The 21755-nt window shown below is 42.1% G+C and overlaps 1 protein-coding gene across 4 annotated transcripts in view; it reads left to right on the forward strand.

The window, feature by feature from the left end:
* Positions 1-10525, forward strand: part of MPPED2 (metallophosphoesterase domain containing 2) — a 148986-nt gene extending 138461 nt beyond the window's left edge. For all 4 annotated transcript variants that reach the window (XM_019552113.1, XM_019552116.1, XM_019552114.1 and 1 more), the window contains exons 6-7: positions 4615-4728; positions 9139-10525. In XM_019552113.1, the coding sequence (XP_019407658.1) occupies positions 4615-4728; positions 9139-9257 (233 nt within the window). In that variant the 3' untranslated portion in view covers positions 9258-10525. The remainder of the gene's footprint in view (positions 1-4614; positions 4729-9138) is intronic.
* The last annotated feature ends 11230 nt before the right edge of the window (positions 10526-21755 follow it).

The raw sequence follows: 21755 nt of genomic DNA on the forward strand, positions 1-21755 counted from the left end.
ACCCCAGCATCGGGGGGGGAACCCCAACCACCCCAGGCACTTACCAGCAGTTCCAGCTGCTGTTGGGGTCACTCGGGTCCCCAAGCACAGGGCAGGGCTGGGTGACAGCCCCAGCAGCCCCACCCTGGGCCCTGCTGCCAGGGGGGCCTGGGCATGCAAGTGGGGGATGGAGCCAGGCAGGCAGCCTTTGGGGAGGTCTAGGGGAGTGGGGAGGGCTGGGGGGCAGCCATTGGGAGGAACTGCAGGAGCTGGCAAGAGATGGGGCCAGGTGGGGCAGCAGTCCGGGGGCTGGGGGAGCAAGCTTGGGTAGGGAGGGGCATGTGGGCCCTGCTGGGGAGGTAGCCCCTGTGAGGTGCCGTGGTCCCTGATGGGGGGGCTGTAACCTCTGTGAGGGGGCCAAGGCCTCTGTTGGGGGGCTGTAGCCCCTGGGGGGGACCTGTAGGCCCTGTGGGGGGCAGCAAAACATATATTCATACATTCATGAATTCATGAAACATATATTTAAAATTCACTTCATTATTATGATAGAGACACGGGTAGGCTTCCACACTGCTTAAACACTGTAGATATATCAATAAAACATTGCCCAACTGATCACTGTTTCTGTCTCACTCTCTCTGTCTCTCTCCACAGTAGTCTTTTGTTTTAATTGTGGGGAAACATGGATTTTGGGGTTTTTTACAGAGTGACTTTGGGATTTTTTTATCAGGGATTTTTCAGTTTTCCAATAGGGAACACCAGAGTTCCTGCTAGGGAGGCCAGTGGCAGGACCCTGCCTGCTCCGAGCTGGCATCTTGAACCCAGCTGGCTGTGGCTGACCTCCTGGCCAGTTGGGGCCAGGAGGACGTTTTGATAGTTCAGAGCAGGCCCCCACACCTGGAACATCTTCTGGGCAGTAGCTGCCCAGATGGCTGGGTAGGGGGCACACATGGCAGTAGTGCTGCACAGAGGGCAACTCTGCAGCCACCACCCACTGGCAGCTTGCCCAGAGGGGCAGATGCCTCACCTGTGTCTGGCAGGTGCACAGCAGGTCACAGCTAGGCAGCAGCCCCCACCCCACTTCCAGACTGCTGCAGTGGGTAGAGGGAGCAGGGGACTCTTAGGGCTGCTTCAGCAGTCCAGTTGGCACAAAGGGTAGTGTTCCCAGGTACCAATTGGCTGGGCCCCAGAACCTCCTGAGAGTGAGTAGCCTTGAGCTACTTGACAGGGCAGTGTTTTGTACTGCTGGGGTGGGGCAGGACAGGACAGCTTCTTATACTGCTGGGGCAGCATAGGTGCTGGCCCCAGGCTCTAGCTCCCCATGGCTGCAGATCCGGGAGGAGCCAGGCAAGGTTATTTGGCTCAAGTGGCACACTTTGTTCCACAACAAAGTGCATATCGGAGCACATACACTGAGGCAAAAAGCCCTGCCTCAAATTTGCACCACTTCTGTTTGAGTTGTTGCAAGCCACATGGTTGCTTGTATGGACGCGCCCATAAAGTCTAGAGCTTTATTGTCATAAATTGTAACAGCTCTGTTGACTCCAGGGGATTCAATTTACTTAAGTAACAATTTATAATATAAATGGAGGATCTGCTTCCTATAATGTTGGCTTACTGAGGTGAGAAAGTTCATGTAAGTACTTTTTAGTTTTAACAGATTGTGTAGTTCTGCCAAGTTTCTAGTATTCTTTTTGAATTCCAAGGGCCAGACCCTATGCTTATGTAAACCAAAATACTTTCACTAATTTGAATGGTATATTGACTTGAGTAGAATTAGGAAGTTTTACACCAGATGAGAATCTGAGCCAATACGTCTAAAGAATTATTTTCAAACTGCATGAAGTGCTGAGAAAAGGCTTTTAAATGCATCAAGGCAACTCAGCATTCCAGCAGAGTTTCAAGATAGCTGTGATGTCAGGACTTCAATATGTGTTAGGGTAGATGCTGCCAGCCTGTAGCATAAATGTCACGAGTGGCACAGACAGCCTGTGTGTAAGCCACATGGTAGATCACAGAAGGGACAGGCAATTAAGCAGCAGATAGAGCAGGAAGCAGAAAGTAGAGCAGAAGCTCAGACAGGGAGCACAAGGCAGGAAGCAAAATGCAGAGGAGATCTGGCCGGGAGCAGAGAGTAGGTACCAGAAGGCAGAGCAGCAGATTGGGTGGAGGAAGGGGATCGTGGTGCGATTTGGAGATAGTGGCACACCTGCAAAAAAGGTTGGTCCCCATTGTGCTAAGGCATCAGAGCTAGGTCAAGAGACCCATAGGTGCCATAGCATCCAGCCTAGTTGGACTGAATTGCAGCAACAGAGCCAATAATATGCTCAGTGCTTACCTGAACCTAGTTATAAGTGGTGTCCAGCACATGCCACTATCAGGGGAATACTATAAAAAGATGTGCAGGTTACCTTTACGTCCACCAGAGCATGCTTCTGTCTTCAGCAGATCAGTGATGTAACACCTACTCTAGTGGAATGAACTGTGCTTTGAAAAGCAGCATCTTCATCAGAATGAATATTCTTTTACATGTAATCTGTTTTTTATTTGCCGCAAGAAGTGTAAAAGTATGAGCATGTTTATAACTTTTTGTGGCTATTAGATTTCAGTGGGTTGCCAATCTGTTTGCTGTATATAGGGTTCACATAGTGTACATTGGTCTCAGAAACATCACAATCTTTTTTAAATTGAATTCTTTGCAACAATACTTACATTTTCATTTTTAAGAGGTAGTGGACTAAGTTTCAGATGCACTGCTGTCATCTTGTAAGTGCAGCATGCTCCCATGTTTAAAGCCCCAGCTCAGATCAGGGAGTCAGAGATTCAAGTTCTTACATAGTGCCTGCAAATGGAGATAATGGGCATGCCTACATGAGATGTCTTCTGAGGAGTAGGCTAATTAGCTCTGCAGTAAATATCTCAGTGTCTACATGTGCAGGGCTATTAGGCTGGAGTAGACTAATAAACTTTGCAAATACAAGTACTACCCTGCTGCGGAGTTTTTTACTCTGAAGCAGCGTACATGTAGATGCTGCCCTGACTGGCTGGGGCACAAGAGTGCTTCTGTGTGGGAGCTGCTTGCTGGCTAGCCTCAACCAAAGTGACTTGTGTGCCCCAGCCAGCCCCTCCGCAGCACATTGAGCTGGGTTGGAGCAGCCTCAAGTTGGCAAGGTGACCCCTGGGTCCCCTGCCAGCCAGGGCTGCTCTGACTTGGCTTAACATCCTGTGATCCCATGCATACATGCAAATGTACTCTTCACAATAAGCACCAGAGTTTACGTCACATTCATATGCATATGTAAGTGTGCCCATTGAGTCTGAAATCTCCACACACCCAAAGTACTGCTGGTACCGGAAGTACAGACATACCCAAAAGTCATGTTTGTAGAGTTGTGATATCATGTGCATCAGCTGTTGGTCTACAAATAGTCTTCAAAGATAGTTAAATTTATGTTCCACCACATTTAATTAGCCTGTGCCAAATTCATCCCTGTTGTAACTACTTTGAAGTCAGAGGAGTAATACCAAGGGCAAATATGCTTCCTTCTTTCAGACATAATTTATCTTTTATTCCCCACAGTTCTTCCCACCCCTTATGAATGCATGTCCATGCTGTAATAGTCCAGACAGCAGACTTTTGTAATAATTGATGTTAAGTTTTATGGATTTTCCGTATTATCTATTGAACTAAGTGGCTTTTACTTTAGAAGTAGTCAATTAGCACCAGCTTACTGGGAGCTGTTTCACCATTGCTCTATGTAGCCTATTGTCAGTGACTGGGCTCAGTAGTAACCCAATACTAACAGACCCTGCTCCTGTAAAAGTTGTGGCAAAAGATGTAATTTAAAGCTCTAGAGGCTTTTTTACACAGATTGTGGGATGTGGCGCTGGACTTTAATTAGCAAGCCACACTAATTAAAAGTGCCCTTGTGTCATGTGTATCATCATCCCTGCGCTGACAAAACGGTGGCAGGGTGCTTTCAACTAAGGCTCATGGAACGTGTTTTATTTCAGGGTGCACTGCCATCATTTTTTCAGTGTGGAGATTTGTGGGGAAGTTGATAGCTGTGCTGTGGAAAGATGCCAGATTGCCTCAGTTTCTGTGCGCCAGCAGGCTCAGTCAAGTCTGGTCCGACGCGCTGGATTTCCAGGCTCCACACATGTGTATAGGAGCCCTAAGGTGGCAGTGATACCAGGAAGAAGACGCATGATTCTTGCGGTGGCTCTCTCTAGCTGGAACCTTAGGTTGACTGCTGCAACAGCAGCCAGCAGCAGCAGAGTGGAAATGAGAGAAATGGAAGGGGAAAATTGTGACACTGCTAGGAACAAATGTCACAGGGCCTCAACTCATGAAGAAGGGGGTCAACTTGTAGTTTAATAGATGAGCTCACATAAAGAGAAACATTATTTCAGGGAGGGAGCAGGGAAGAGGAAAGTGGGGGGTGGAATCTCAGGAACCTAAGGAAGACAAAGTGACAGTGAAAAGTTTCTTAAAAGCCATTGTATGCTTTAATGGAGAGGTTAGGATTACAGGTAATGTAATAAACCTTCAGTAAATTATGGCTTCCTGAAAGACTAAATGAAACCTTACCTGAAGAGAGAAAATTAAGTGTATTGATTGCATTTTGCCCTCAGGTTTTCGAGACTGGGTTCCAAAGGAACTGCAGAGAGTTGGCTGTGTGGAACTGTTAAACACAGTGCAGCGGCGAGTACGGCCCAAGCTCCATGTCTTTGGTGGAATTCATGAAGGTAAGCAAAAGTAAGGCTCCCCGCCATGCAGTGTGAGGGGAGTGACACAGATCTCTGTGGCATTTCAGGCCAGCTGTGGATTTTTGATTCATTATAAGTTGCTATAATAAAATGGAAAATGCTGAATGCCCAACACTGAAAATTCAGGCTTTGGATGCTTAAACAAAGATTTAGGAGCCATTTAGATACTTATATTTTAAAATCTTAGGCACTCACATGATTCCAAAATACCCACAGCTGTTGCTCTATGAAACCTGCACTGTATGAAGTTATTTGCTAGCAGTTCCAACTGTGACAGATTTGAAAGCATCTGAGGTTGCCTCCACATGCGAGGGATTCAGAGCCAAGTGAGAACTATCCTGTCGTAACACTGGAAAGTCTCAATTAATCCAAGTAGAGGAGCCATCAAAGGAGGCTAGAAAAGAGAGGGCAGTCTGGAAAATGCTTGCTGCAGTGAGGCAGCTGCAGTATCTGCAAAAAGAGAAAAAGGAGCCCTTCGTCATGAAGGGAGTGGGACAAAGAGAGCAGAAAGCACCATGATTTGTTCAAGTACATTTCAGAAGCCATTCTAGAATGCCCTTCATGTTGTGCGGTTTCCTTTAGCCTCAACAAAACTTACTTTGGAACAGTGGGGGCCAACCGTTTTGGCAGGCATGCCACAAATTAAGCCCTGTGCCATCCCTGAGTGCCACTCTGATCCCATCCCTCTGCCTAATCTGCTGCTCTGCTTTCTGCTTCCTGTCCTATACACCACTGTGCTATCTGTTCCCTCCCTGATCTGCCATGTGCTATACACGGAGGCTGCCTGTGCCACTTGTACAATGCATGCTGCAGGTTGGCCACCCCTGTTTTGGAAGATCTTTTTCTCCATTTTGATTCTCATATCAAGCAGGCCAAGTGGGAAACTTCAGAAACAACAAGCACCCTTAGTGGAGGTGGAAGGGAATGAAAGATTGTTAAATATATTTTGGAAGGTTTCAATATTTAATAAATTTGTGTTTGTGGCTTTCATGTTCCAGTGAGGGGAAGACTAGGAATCCTGCCTAAGAAGAGATCACGAGACTCTCTGACCCTAGAACTAAAAATTACACATTAAATGCTTTTATTTCCCTTCCTGGAGTTTTGTCTGTTGGCTCTAATTAAGCTCTGTACACATACAGAGTTGGAGAACTTTGTAGAACAAAAAGAGCCTTTTTGCTTGGCATTGTTGATTTTTCCAAAGCCTTCATGACTTTATGCGGTGAATTTTTATTTCTGGTTATAAAGAACTGTAAATAAGGAGTTTATAATGGAAATACTGATGCAACCTTAACTATAGTGGCATGAATAGCAGCACTGTAATGCATTCAGTAAAAGATTGGACATTTTGTATAAATATTAATGCTCAGATATTAATGATGAGTGAATACAAGAAGACTTCCAACCAGAACATGCAAATTGCCTTCATACTATGTAGGTGCATTGTAAGCTAAAAGTAATCAAACTTCCAGCAGTAATAGCTTTCAACTGATGGAAAGGAAAGGTCTTTTGGTGTGCAAGATCAGTATGAGAAAACATTGTGGCTTCATGTACAACATCTTGCATTTAAACCTCATAAGTAGGGATGGTGACCCACACATCATAAAAAAGGGGGGAGTTTTATTCCAAAGTTCCAAACCCTGCTTATCTGACTAAAATGAAGATCTACATTGTACTGAGGCTAAAAGTTGATGTTAAGGGGCAATTAATTCATCAGAACCAAATTCTGCTCTCAAATACATGCACCCATTTTCCATTCAAAACAGAAGAGATTCAGCACAGATTATGCGGCTCACATATTTGCTCCAAGTCAATTGATTATTTGTAACCTCTATTTCTTCCCACTGATCTAAATCAAAACTTAAATACAAGTAAATAATTTAAATAAACAAATAAAATGATATAGACAGACCACACAGTAGTGGTGTAGTAATTATTCTGATAGACACTTTGATAGTGCACATCTTGTCTTAAATGTTATGCAACAATGCTCCATACTGTAAAAACTAAATTATTTATCAGTAGCATACCTTACCAGGACAAACAATGAAAGTTCCCTCTCATATATGAAGGTCTAATCAGGAGCAAGAAACTGGTGGCATCCCTCTCCTTCATTTTTCCTTGCCTCTCAGTAAGAAAAGCATCAAATGTCTGTTCCTTGGGGCATTGTCTTTGGACCCCAGGCACAGTACCATAACAGACAGGAAAGGCAAACTGTATTGCACAGAAGTAAGTGGTGAAGGAGCCCCGAGTACACCATGCAATCCTTTATCACAGCAGCAAACTACCGGAAAGTCCAGCCGAGCAAGGACCAAGCAAATAGTCTTCTCTCACATCTACCAATAGGAGACCTTCATGTTATTTAATCTCCTACATGAGGTAGATCTGAGGAATTATCTCAGGACACCTGAGAAAAGGAGGTTGGAGGAAGCCCTTTAAAATGCATCCTCTCCTTTCTCAAATGGGCTCTTGGAATTTATTCCATCCTCTCCAGAATTACAGGAGCACAAGGCACTCTAACCACATCTCATCATGGCTTACAAGAGGCCAGACAAGAATGGATGGCTTAGAGCTGACTTACACTGACTGTACAACATCCCTATATAAGGGAATTACCAGCCAGCTCCTTATGCCAGATACCTGGATCCCTTGCATGAAGCAAAACAGAAAACTTGGAGTTAAACTCCTAGGCTGTGTCCAGATGAGCGTGGGTGTGCGATATGTGGCACTGCAGACATGTCTGTGGCATCACAAACCACACATGCTGGCACTCCTTGTGCTGCTACCTTGCAGCACGGGGGTGTTTTTTGACCTTGGGAGATCTGGAAAAAAAGCAGGGTGGCACCCAAAACCAGAGCCTGGCCAGGTCCCAGGACCATAGGTTAAGCTGCTATGGTGAGCATACTTCTGGCTGCAGCCTCCCCTACCCCACCCAGGGTAACCTGCTGCATGCCAGAGTGCATGTGATGACATGGGCATTGCCCTAGGACAAGTAACAGTGGCACAATATGTGCCGCCGCTACTTGTCCCTGGGGAAACAAATGTCCACACTTATCTAGATGCAGCCCTAAAAGTCATGGCCTACCTCAAACCTATAGCGAAGTCCCTTTTCCCCTCCTTTGCTGGTAGGGATGTTTTCAGGTCCTTTAGCAAAGCCGTCTCCCCTCTTTCCCTTGAATTTCATTCCAATTTTCTGCCTTAATCCTAAAGATGAGAGGGAGGAGAGGAGAATCCTGTGCATCATTAGGCACCCACAAGTTGCAATATCTATGGATCCAGAAGAGCTCTTTCCCTCTGCATGCCTTTTCAAGGACCCTCTGTGTAAAGGCTCATTGACAGCCCTCCCGTGCCTGAATCCATTCCTAGATCTGTCCCATCTGTGCCTGATCCAACTTAAGTCCATTGTATGATAACTTGAACTTGAACCTCCTCTTGAGTCGAGAGGGAAGAGGCCAGTCCCTGGGGACAAGCTCTGCAGAGCAGCCACCTGGAGCACCAGGTACACCTACATTATTACACTGTCATTTAGATTCCTTTCTATTGGTAGTGGTAATGTTCACAATTTTCCAAGCAAGTGTTCAACATCAGCTTTAGGGATTGTTTTATTTTTTTCCATGGGAGGATTTGAAGCCAATGTCCTATCAGCAGTATGAAATTATCCATTGCTGCAAGTCCCTAGGTCCCTTTCTTAAGTCACTTTAGCCCATCCAGCTAGGTTTTCATTTCCTGTGTCTTTGGGTTAGAACCACTAGTCACCTCCATTGTCTACATTAGTGAGCCAACCTATAGAAAACACATTTTCTTACCTCCTGTTTGGTTTTCTGAGGCTTAGCAAGCCAGTGGGAACACCAGTGCAGGCAGCCTCCAAACCAAGATCTTTCATGATAGCTAGTGCAAGGTTGGCTAGCTGTCATGAAAGCACAGTGGGTGCTTTCATGGTTTGTCTGAACTTGGAGAGCGCACAGTGGGTTCATCAAAGTGCCTGAAAAAAACTCGAGCTTGTATCAAATTTCTTGTTCCTGATTGGTCCTTTTTCTATCTGGTTTGAGGTATGCAAAATTATAGGAAACAAGGAAAATGTGTTGTGTCCTGTACAGTTTTGGTACAGGGCACAAAACATCTCTACAGCTGATCAGAAAGCTATGTTCATCCCCACCCAACCACCCATAGGGTTGTTCTTACTTCAGATACAACACGATGCATTTTTTTTTCCAATTGAAACTTTAATTAGTAGCTTTCTGAAGTTTCTAACATTTTGCAAAACAAAACATTTTGGTTTGATTTCAAAGCAGTGCCCTCACAAGAAACTTTTATTTCTTCTGCTTGTGGGCACTGCATTAGGTCAGTATTGTTTATTTACATTACAGTAAGTGTGACACATTCTCCCTACAGGTTATGGCATTATGACGGACGGTTACACAACGTATATCAATGCCTCAACATGTACAGTCAGCTTTCAACCAACCAATCCTCCAATTATATTTGACCTTCCAACCCCTCAAGGATCATGAAGCACTACTGCACAGCTGGAACTGGGGAAGGTCTATTAACTGCCATTTTCTAATTATAAAACTTACATTCTCTTACATGTTTATTTCCAAATTATGTGGGGTTTTTTGTAAATTGCTGGTACAAAAAAAGAAAAAGATAGAGGTTGTGCTTTTTGGAAATGCAGCATCCATTTTAAATTGATCAAGCATTGTGAATTTGTAAAATGACCTTTTTTGTTGTTTTGGGTTTTTTTTAGTAAACTTGCCATTGTAAATTGTAATAGTGTTCTCAAAAGGACAGCCAAGCTTTCTTTTAATAAGTAAGAGACCTTATTTTAATATTATATTATAAGCTAAAAAGGCAGCATTTTAAAAACACCCAAATTTGCACAACTTATGTTATTGTTTGAATTTGTTTTATAATGTAATTTTTTCTAGTCCTAAACATATGCTTCTTCTCTCCTGCCCCCCAATTATAGCACACCTTTTTTAGTAATGTAAACAAGATGAGGGGATCTATTTTGCCTCTTGGTGTGTGTGCATGTACTGTAACTCCCTCCTATTAACAGTAACGTGCAACAAGGGGAGAATAGACTTCATACTTGTTTGTCTCTGCCTACTTTCTACCTTAAAGACTGATAATAGATAGCTGCAGCCTGTATGTATCTACCTTTTTATTGTTTTGTTTGTTTTTTTAAATTATTTTAGCTTTAAAAATATGGGAATGAAAGCTGCAAAGAGCAGGTGTTTCATGCAGTAAAAAAATGTAAATGCGGACTCCTTTTAAATATGAATTTATATATATATGTATTTTTTGTGCATTATAACTAAGCTAGGAATTTAATATTGCCAGTATAGCATCTGCAAAATTATACTGTACAGCACATCTAAATTATGAAGGATGTGACACATTTTCCAAGTGCTCAAGGCCTTCAAGAGCTTGAGTTAAATCTTTGTGCAGTTTCAGGCATGTATAGAATCAAATGGATACAATCAAGCCTCACTAAAATAAGGCTTAGTTGTCCTTTATATTTAAATATTCTTGAATTGTCTTTCCAATTTTCTTTTTTTTTTCTTATTTTGCACTGTGTGTAAATGCAATCTTGCTAGCACAAAATATTGTTGCAGATAGTTATTTCTGTTCTACCACTGTAAATGCTATTGAGCTTTGTTCTGTTTTATGTTACCTTGTTAATGGAATTTAGAAAAGCAGTTGTTTCTTTAAATTTATTGTGATATAATATCTAGCAGCCTTTATATGCAAATAAAATTGCAAGATTTTTAAAATGCGCAGTGTTAAGGAGTCTTTGGCTTTGTCCGAGGTGCTAACATTCCCATGGGGGTTGATTAGAATAAGTAACAACTTTTTCTAATTTTTCAATAAATTTTTATTGTACCCCATTCATGGAATGGCAGCTAGGTCGATAAAGCACTCAGTGGACTTTTCCTTCCGTTCACCTACCATCTATCTTTCCTTAGCTTTTAGACAGAGGTGGTTTCATCTTCAGATGCTGTAATTCAATGTGATCTGAGTTTATGTGCTGTTAAAGCTCATAGGATACTATGCCAGACAGCGTGGGGAAAAATTGATTATGTAGTAACCTTTGTACTTCCTCATTTGTTCCTAAGTACTGTAACTGCTCTGGGTGTTTTACATTGTTCATTCCTCACACGTTAAAAAAAATGAATAGAGGTGAAATGCTCTGCGGATTTTTTTTCCTGTTTTGCTTCCATTTTTGATACTAACAGCATAACTGTTCTCCAGTATTGTGGCAACATAATTTGCAGGACATCCACCCCTTGCAAGAGAAACTGCTCAAGACTTTTGAGGTACAACACAACCCGACAGGGTCCAAACCTGGTTGGCCTGTCAACACTACTGCAAGTTAATTGTTAAATAATACAGCATCTTAGATTTTTTTTTAATTCTATTTCCAGCCCTCTTGGTTGCAAAGGTAAAGTTCCAGTTGTGAAGCTTTGTAAACTTCCAGTGCTGTTTTCATGAATTAGCTGCAGCCTAAAACAATAGCTTCAGAGAACCATGAACTAAACCCATTTATCTCCATGTGCTGGTACCTTTTAAACTTACTGATAATACTTGAAATATCATCCTCCCCAGTTAGTTCACCATTGAAACATCCTGATGTTGAAGGAAATTTTAAAGGGTGTAAATGCAGTTCAGCACCCAACCCTCCGTTTTTCATTGTGCTTAGTCATCATTACTAACCAATACCACTGAATATCCTTGAAGCCAAAATCCAAGTCCAGCTTCCAGAGCCCCAAGCTCCTTCTGAGAAGATAATTATATAACTTCAATACAGAAATCTATGACACATCAACTCCTGAAAAACTTAGGGGCTTCTTAAAGTAAATTGATTGTCTAATCAATGCAAAAAACAATGGGGATGCTGTGCTTCTGAAAATGTATGAATATTGTCCATGTTCAACTCAGCTTAAGTAAATGCGAAGTTTGCAAGATACTACAGCAGAGTACTACAGAAACTGAGAGGGGTTGGCTTTTGCAGGGTTAGCTTTTGCTGCATGTGTAAGTATTAAAGGTAATGAGAGAGGGGTTTAAAAATCTCAGCTTCAAGGAAAAGATGGTGCTTCTGGGTGTCTGACAGTGTATGATGTAGGAATCACAGTAGCCTATTGCTTGTTTTATATCTCAAAGTTTCATTCTTGATATCTTCATGGAACAGGCACTTTATTAAGTAGCATGACTTGGTGGATCCTAGAGTAAAGGCTTTGTGCCTGTTTTGGTATATCAGGTTGTATTTGGTTCCTTTAGTGTAAAGACCTTAATTTTTGGTCTGTGTTCATAATCTTTTTTTCGATTGATTTTTTAAAATCTTTTTGAAATAGACGCCTTTTGGGGAACTGCACACAGTTCAAGTCACAGACTAAGCAGGCAGTTTTACCTGGCTGTGACAGTAGTGGTCAAATCCTGACAGGGTCTGGTGCATCCAGGTAGAGAAACGTTGCTCTGAGGTGAGATGTGCATATGGTAAAGCAGATCCAGTTGTATCTGGGACTTTTGTCAGCCCTGCAAAGGATGTGGAGAGAACCAGGATGGAAGGCTCCTTGTGTTGTTTCCCATGCCCACCTGTGTGAAAAAATCAGGCACAGTTCCTTGCTCTGGCCTGCTGTTCTCCAATTCAGTTATGTAGCTGCAGAAGAGACTGGGTTGCTCCAAATACTTCACCAGAACAGACAACTTAATTCTTGAGTTTGGATTGACTTATGCCAGAAATTGCTCTGTTTTTTTTTTCTTTTTCCCTATGAACAACCAGCAGCTTGGCCAGTGGCAATTGCAAGAGGACATGGAAAAGATACAGAGTTTGGCATCTTTTTCTCTTACCTGCACTCTTCACAGACTTTTGCTTATGTAGCTGCCTCTTGTTTTCTGTCACAGGCAAGTAATTTTTCTTTGCTAGAGGTCAGCCCTATCCAACAAAGCATATCTGGGGCACGTTCCTTTTTGGAGAACTTAGGTTTCACAGGGTGTTACACCTATGAAGTGTCAGCTTCTTTTCAAGGGTCCCTCACTTGCAAACAGCTCAATATCAGCACACAGAATGAACCTCTAGTAATAATTCTTTCTCTGGGCTCTGATCCAAGCCCCAAGAACTCATTGGGAGTCTTTCCACTGACTTCAACTGGCTTTGCATCAGACACCTGGCATCTATCTGGAATGTGTTTCTATTACTCTTCAAGCTGGAAAGGAAGGTCCCTGGTTAACTTGAAAGAACCTTTTGGCAGGAAGAGGGCCCTACCTATAGTAAGTGCTGAATCTTTCCAAGTGATTGATTAACAGTACTGTAGTCGATTAACCTTTCCTCTTTTGAGAGCAGCTTTCATCTAGTCATCTCGATAAGGCTGAAAGCAGTCAAGGCCTTTATCAAGGGAGGGCTGCAGAACAGGAAGTTCCCCAGAGGTGATTGGTTCCCAATTCTCTGTGCATAGTGAATTCAACTAACCTCAAGGTCAAGCATTTATTAGGCTAAGAGACTGTCAAATCAATCTGGCCTACTCCAGGCAAAATCTACCAGGAGAATGGATTTTGCCAGGACTGTCTCTAAGAAGTAGATTGATGGACTAATTCCTGGTTGCAGCTGCTTGTTTTTCATTTTCTGTCCATCAGAGGGTTTTTTCCCCTCTCACTGACACATATTTTCCCCTTAGAAGGAGTTTAATAAGGAAAGCTATAGTGTCCACAGTATAATTCAAGTTACAGGGGGACGCATCTACATGTTCATTAACGCACTTTAGGTAATGCACATTAAATCTAGTACCTCCACGAGGGTGGAGGCTGCTCTGATGCACTGGAATTCCAGTGTGTTGGAGGAAACTTGATTAATTGAGTCTTCTGGAGTGTGGCAATTACTGCGCTCAAGCAGCCTGTTGCATCTCGTGTATCAGCGTCCACATGCTCAAAAAAGCTGGTGGGGGCACTTGAACTAAAGTTCATCAAATGACCTGTTCAAGTGCCCCCACCACCATTTTTAAGTGCAAGGACACTGATACACGAGACATGGCAGCACTTTAATTAGACTGCTATAATGAAAGCACCACCCTCCCCGCCATTTCCGGAGGATGGGTAAAAGTGCCCTCCACTGTGAGGTACTAGAAAAATGCTCATTAGCCTATTTTAATGCACATTAGCGAAAACATTTTTTTCTGAGGCTTTAATAACATTAAAATAGGCTAATGCTCATTAAAGTGCATGTGTAGACAAACCCAGGGAGACTTTCAAGTAGTGCAGCCTTCCATATTGATGCTAAGGACACCTTGAACCTTACCTGAGACCATGCTTCAGATCGCACTTGGCTGAATTAGGCTTTTAGCATTTTTTTCTTTGACCCTTCAGCTCTCTCTGAACTAAAGTGTATTTTCAGTTACAGCACAGAACCATTAAGAAAGCTTGCTGACTTTATAAAGATTTCTTCCATTTTGTAAGTGGATTTTATCTTACCTTTATTTGATCCTGATCTCAGCAGTGGCACAGACCCTGCATCTGTTGAAATACCCCTCTCGCGCTCCATTGCTGCTCCTTATTTATGATCGTCGGCTACTCAATTAAAATCCCATTACAATTCAGTCTGAAAACAACGGCTGTAGCCGCTAGCCTTAGTATTAAGCCCCATGTGTACAGGTTTGCGTTTTCTCATATATAAACTAATGGAAATCAGCAACTAACAATGTTAGACCTTACCTTGAAGAATCCTCATTTCACCTGGTCTAAACACTGTTGCCTTGCCCATTCCTACTGAGTTCTTATTTTTGGGCCTGTTCAGGCCTTGATAGCTAAGATTTTCAGTGAAGTTTAATATACAAAAGCTGTTTCTTGCTTTTAGTCATCCCTACATAATTATTTTTCCCAAGCTAGGTCTCATTTTCCAAGCAAGCATCCTTTAGGAGTCGAGCTGCTATGTCCTAACAGAAGTCTGAATTATGTTGTAAACCCATTGACAAAATAGGTATCAGGACTTATTCAGCTTGCTTCCCTCCCCTTCCCACGCAAAACATATTCCTGATTTTGTAGTTTTCTTTAAGTTCTAAGTATTTCCTGTTTGTTGATTAGAACATAACTCAGATTTTACTTCCTTAACCTTTTACACATGGTGTTTCCTTGCATCCTCACAGTACAGGAATATGCAATTATCAGCATAGTGACTTTCATTCCTACGGGTGGTGTGACATTGTACCCATGATGGACCAGGAAAAATTTAGGAGGCAAAGATTTTTAATGGATCCATACCTGAATTCCTATCAGACCAAAATCCAGGCATTCCTTCGTGTCTTTTGTTTTGGCCTCTGTGAGGATTGAAAGAACTTTGCACGTGTTTTCTCATTTCTCAAGCTGTAGGAAGTATCAGGTAAGTGACATGGTGGAATTAACAAATTGCTTTTGTTTTAAATACTAGGTTAGGAACATAGGAATAGAAGGGACCTTCTGAGCCACTGAGTGTAGTCCTCCTAATTCACAAGTACTCACTATCCAAGTGATCCCCAAAATTGCAGCTTCAAAACTATCATCTGTAAAACTGAAAAAAAACTTGAAATACCAAAACTGCCCTATCAAATGTTGTAGACAAAACACAGGAGTGAAAAGTGCACTGCCTATACTTGCTACCAACACAGTGGGGAAATAGTTGCTTAGCATATGCTCTGGGTAACCTGAGAAAAGGACTGTGCCCCACCCAGCAAAGGAAATCAATAAACCCTACAATCCATACCAGTCTAACTTAGAAAAAAATCTCTTCCTAAAACCCCACTTGGTCATCAGTGTGACCATAAGTGGAAGAATAGGACTCTCAAGCCAAGAATCCCCTAGTTTTCTAGTACCGGCAGAAGCAGAAGCACACCCTGCTGTCAAAATTAAATAAATGCCAGAACTATGGACAATGGTTTAATGCTTCAGATGAAGCTGATCCCTTAGCCACCCTTCTCTACCCCCTTCCCCCAGCAAGAAGCCAGTAGCTTTTGTGGGAGGGAGATTCCTTCTTGGCCCCAGATGGTGACCAGTAAAAGCCCTGAGGCATGCAATTACTGGATGCCCTCCACACTACAAGAGCTACCTTTATATTTCAACGTGGGGACTGTAAACATATGACTCCACACTGCCAGAAATCCTTGTCCTATTTTACCACTTCTTTGATAAACTTATTCAGTTGATTCATAAAACAAAAATGCAGACTCCTTTCCCCTACTACTTTGCTTGGAAGACCATTTCAAAATTTCAGTTCTCTGGTGGTTAGAAAACTTCTGAGTTTAACCATAGGCGATTTGTAGCCATTTGACCTCGTGCCGGTATGCTTCTTCAAGCTAAAAAAGCTCTTTACCTTTCTGAATATTCTCCACATGTATGTACTTTTAAAGCGTAATCCTATCCCCTTTCAATCTCCATTTTGTTAAAGTAAACAAGGCAGGCTTTTTTCATCTACTTTCATAGGAAAGGGGCTCCACATTCACAACCGTTTGAGTGGCTTTTCTTTGAACTTGTTCCAATTTTAGTTCATCTTTTTTTTTAAACACAGCTGATCAAAACTAACACAGGTTAGTTAGCTGTGCTGTAGGATCTAAGTTACTGAGAGTCTTTTATTTATGATGAGAATCTAAATTACCAAAATTGCAGTCTTATAATTCATAAGCTGTTACAATCTACAGCATTTCAAAGTTACCAGATGCCTAATGTCAACATAAAATGCCGTTATTACTACTAATGTGACACCTTATGTCAGTCTGTTGGCAGGAGCTCTTACTGATGAGATACAGATGGTTTACAATAAATATTTAACTTTCTAGCATTCTATCTGAAAGCATTTTAAATTCATTTTAGTTTAATTTTCCTTCTTTACAGTTAGAAACATTAATGTATATGCTGTTCCAGTGAATTACCGTTATGACCTACACAGGTAAAAACATAATTGCTTAATCACTTATTTGCCTGCTCCCCCCTGCTCTGAAGTGCAAAGTCATTGTTTTATCCATTTATTTTTTTGTATCACAATAGTACCTAGAGGTACCTACAGCCCCATTCATTTCAGTGCTGTACATACATGCATTAAGAGCCAATTTGTATCTTTCAGAGATGCCAATCTAAATAGACAAAGATGAGAGAAAAAGTGTCATCCAGAGGTTTAGTGATTTGTCCAAAATTGCACCGAAGGTCTATGGTACAGGTAGGAATTGAACCTTTGCCTTCTGATCGACATTCAAGTACCTCAACCACAAGCCCACCTTCCTATTATGACCTGGAAATACAAAGTCAAGAAGCAGTCTCTTTATGAGGCTTAGCTAGACTATAAGTAGTGCTTAAGCCTTAAGCCAGCCATCTGCAGAGAAATGAATTCCATGCGCAATAACTTAGGGCCAAATCCTGAAGTTCCTAGTCAAGTTTAAGTAGAGTTATTGGGAGTGTTTCTTCAATATGGCTTTAACCAAGTGATCTTCGGAGCTCTGTTATCAGCACTAATATTATCTGCTAACTGCATATCATTAGTTACCTCAGCATTTTCAGTCAATCATGTAGGCAGACAGGAGGGTTGATTTAGCTTGATTTCAGTCTCATTGTAGACTATTACTTGTACAGTTTCTTTATTTAAGGGGTCTCATCTGGACACCAAGTCTTTACATATGATTACTGAGTAGGATTCAGATAGAAACTCATGCTCTATCATCCTCTGGCAGCAAAGCAATATTATGTTACTGACTTTGGCCCAAATCCAGCTTCCTGTTAGTAGGTGAGTAACACTCATATGGCTGAAGTTAGCTATAGAAGTGCTATTTTGGGCCACTTATAAAGATTTTAGCTCCTACTCTCCCTGTGCAACTAGCCTGCCAATGTGGGAATGTTCATAAGATTACTTACACTCTGTACAGTGGTTCTCAACCTTTTTTTGTACCAGGGCCAATCTGTAAACATCAATGGCCAGTCCCAACCCAGTGTCCCCCAGTCCTGACCCACTGTCCCCAGTCCCCAGGGTGTGGGATGGGGGGCCTCAAGCATTCCTTTGCAGGCTGGAATTGTGCCAGCCTGCAAGGGAAAAAACAGTTTTCCACATCTTTCTCCTTTAAAGGAGAATCCATTTTTCAAGTTTGATGTATTTTTAAAGTTTCTTCATGACCCTTTCATACATTCTTTCAATATAGTTTTGGGTCACCACCCACAGGTTGAGAAACACTGCTCTATAACATGATCCTGCTCCCCAGGAAGGTATGTAAAATCCAAGTCAGTCTCCAAAATATTAGTGGCAGGAAAACTGAAACTAGAAACTCAGAGACGGGGAAGAGAAGACTGTCTTACCTTTTAGCCCAATAGCCTAGTAGTTAGAACACTTAGCCAAGGTATTAGGCTCCCTCACCTGGAGGAGGTGTGAACTTCTGTCCCTCACTTCTCAACAATGCTCTGTAACAATCAGACCACAGGCTGGGTGCTGCCAATAACACCCTTTATTCTTTCTGTTGAAGCTGATGCATTAAGCAGCCAAGAGGGGAAGATATGTGAGGCCAGCAAAACCAGTAAGCCAAAAGGAGGGTCACTTAATGAAACAGGCATTTGTCCTGGAAAGATAAGAGCCTGAGGTATGTCTGAACTGAGGCAGAGAAAAATTATGTAACTTGCCAGAGGAGGTCTGTGGCAGAGCTGGGAACTGGCTTGTACTCTCCATCTGCTGTACAATCACATAAGCGTCCTTTTACCCCACATGCTACAGTTCCTGCCTATTAATACTCTCTTGATACCCACAGTGACAATGAGTTATTTCCAAGAATCTAAAATTTTCCGTAGGTGGTCTTTCTAGTTTTTATCTCTAAGCATTGACACTTTTTTTTCAAAATTTGTTTCACACTAAAAATATATTAAAATCAATTTTCTAGCTATCAGAAAGGACATTCTAAAGACACACTTGATTTCCATACCTAAGTATGTGTACAGTAACTCTACTACAATGATGTTTCAATTACACCAAACTGCCAGTTGAAATTTTATGGAAACAATCCATGCCAGGTGCAATAACAAAGCTGGTAGATAAATTTTGTGTATTATCATTTTTTACCTAGGATGAGCAGTATCCACTTGTTTGAGATCGTGAATGTGGTGTATATTGGCTTGATTCTACAACTAATATTTTTTGTTTGGATGTATTTGCTCTTTGAAAGCCTTTCTCTTTCTGCTAGAGCATGGAGGTCTCTGGAAGGGCATGCTGAAATGCCAAGTGTAGGAAGGGTAAAAAGTGCTTTGCATCTCTAAAAGATTTTTGCTGAGTGGTTCATCAAGTAATATTTCCTTGTGATGGAAATGTTTTGGGTTGAAAGCATAATCCTACTTTTAATTTTTTTTTTCAGGCCAGTTGGAAGGGCTTTTGTACAAAGTGTAATAAATTCCATTCTTAAGTGTTTTGATAGATTTAGTTCCCCGACTAAAGACATGCTTGAATGAGGAGGGCAGGTAAGCAGCATGGTTGCACTGATGATTTAGAGCTTGCTAGCTTTTATATGGAACAAGGAGAAAGCTGGACTAGTGTCAGCAGTCATTACAATCTGTCTGTGATGTGCTTTCTCAACACAGTGGCACTTGAGAGATTGCTTTGTAACTATGTTACTATTAAAACAGACTTTTCCAGAGGAATGAATTATGTATCTCAAGTTCAGAAAACATATGCAGGCAACCTCAGCTGTAGCTGTGGATTCAGCAATATCATGTTTACAGATATGAATATTTATATCAGTGCCAGTAAAGCTGTGGTAGCATTATTTGCAATGGAAAGCTTGGCTATATATTTGAAATACCTCTCCCTGTCTCTGAACAGCTTTTTGTCTTCCTCCTAAAGTGACTTCAAAACATGAAGGAAAACTTAAAAAACAAAAAGACTATTCACTGAAAATCCTGTCCTACTGACTTCATCACATCTCTGCAAACCTAGTTTATTGCATAGTCTTGCAAATGATCCCATTCATAATATAGAGCGGTAACACTGGATCTAGAATTTCTGCCACTGTAGTAAATTATGGAGTAAGTGAGATTGCTTGTGAGTTTAGCTCTTAGGTCTGGATCCTATATGACTGCATCCAGACCAGCACGGCTGTGTGGTATGTAGCGCCACAGACAAGTCTGCAGTGCTACATACCACATGTTCAGTACCACATGTTCAGTTGTTCTCTGTGCTGCAAAGGAACAGTTTGGAGTGTTTTTTTCCCCTGGATATCCTACAGGGAAAAAAAAAGCACAGCGGCTCACATAGGGGCAGCACACACCTCTCAAAAGTGGAGCTGGGCCACCCAGAGGTGCACTGTGGCTGCCGCCCAGGCTCTACTACTGCTGCAGCCTGCAGAGGCCCCCAAGACCCCAGATAAGTCTGCAGGGACCAGCCCAGTGCTGGCCTCAGTCTCCCGTACCCCACCTGGGGTGACTTGCTGTGCGGCAGAGCGCATATGACATGAGTGTTCCCCAAGGGCAACTAGTAGTAGCACAAGGTGCACCACTACCAGTTGTCCCCAAGGAACCAAATGGCCACATGTGGAGGCACGTGCACTTGCAGCAGCTTAAGTAGCTGTGGCACAAATTTGTGCTCAAGATTTGTGCCTCAGCACACGTACCTGAACATATAGTTGGTGTGGGGCAAATTGTGCCATTTGGGGCAAGCTGACCCTGCCCAGATCTTCAATCAGGGGGAGCTAGAGGCAGTATATCTGTTAGTCAACACTTTAGGGGCATTCTGGTATGTCCATCATGAGTGAGGTTGTCCTGGGTAGGTCAGAGGCCTGCGTTGACTCTCCTAGGTCAGAGGCAGGGTAGTGGGAGTGGGGTGGGGTAGAATTTGTAGGTTTTGGGGTATTGTTTGGGCACTTTGTTTTGTGATATACTGTCTTATTTTGATATTTTATCTGCTTTTATTAGTTACTTTATCTGTTATTGTAAACTGCCTAAGCCTTCTTCTGGGGAGGACAGCATATACATCTAATAAATGCATTGATAACAAATAGTATCTAATCTTTCATCTAGGTCAACTATTTCTTTTTTTCCTGAGACAGAATAGTAGCTCTTCACAGCAAATGAAGCCTCTCTAATCTTCATCCATTGTCCATTCACACATGAACAAATAGTTTAAACTGCTCATAAAATGATACTGAAGACTAATACAAAATGACATTAGCAAATCTGAGAAGCAGTATATTATATTCTGGTCTACATAATGTCTGCCTATATATAGCTAAAGCCAAGCAGTACTTGACAAAAGATTGACTTAAGAGATTGAAAGGAAAAAGGGACCTCAGAAAAGAGCCCCAACTTGTAGAAATGACCAATCTTCACCAGAGAATTCTGAAGAAGCAACAAGAATGGATACAAAAAAACTAAACAAATATAACCGAGGGAAAGAAAGGCTCATGATATTTTTTCTTTCAGTCACCTCAGTGATTCGGTTTTTTTAGTTTTCAGTTCATCAGATCATGTCCCCCTCTTTAGCCTTCTTCCAATCTCCACAAAATTGTTTGGAAAATACACAGGAGGATAAAAGTTGAGATATGAATTCTTTGTACATCAGTCATTCTCTGACGTGCGGTTCTGCCCCGGTGCATAAGTCATTCTCTTTCAGGACTAGCGTGCACCCTGATAGCACTGAGAGGAGGGTTCAGGTTGAAGCAGCCAATAGAAAAAACAAGCACTACAAAATAACTGCCTTCAGGTTTTACTGCTTTGACCCAAGGAAACCACAAACACAGTTTAGAGGTGTAGTCTGGATAACCCTGGTTCCTGGCACATCCTTAAAGATCTAAATAGATCTCAAAGGGAGGGGAGAGGGGGAATCTGTGGAGTTTTGCAGCTATACTTCAAAGACAGATCGATCCATATATTCATACATTTTAAGTCAAAAGAAATAATTAGGTGAATCAGGCACACTACATAGGCCACAGAACTTGGGATCACATGAAAGTAGGGCTAGAAAGCACCTTACCAGGTCATCTAGTCCAGCCCTATGCTTAAGGCAGGAGCGTCCCTGCATAAACTATCCCAGC

Source organism: Crocodylus porosus, unplaced genomic scaffold (genome assembly GCF_001723895.1).
Source record: "Crocodylus porosus isolate Cpor-Errol unplaced genomic scaffold, CroPor_comp1, whole genome shotgun sequence".
Lineage (NCBI taxonomy): Eukaryota > Metazoa > Chordata > Crocodylia > Crocodylidae > Crocodylus > Crocodylus porosus.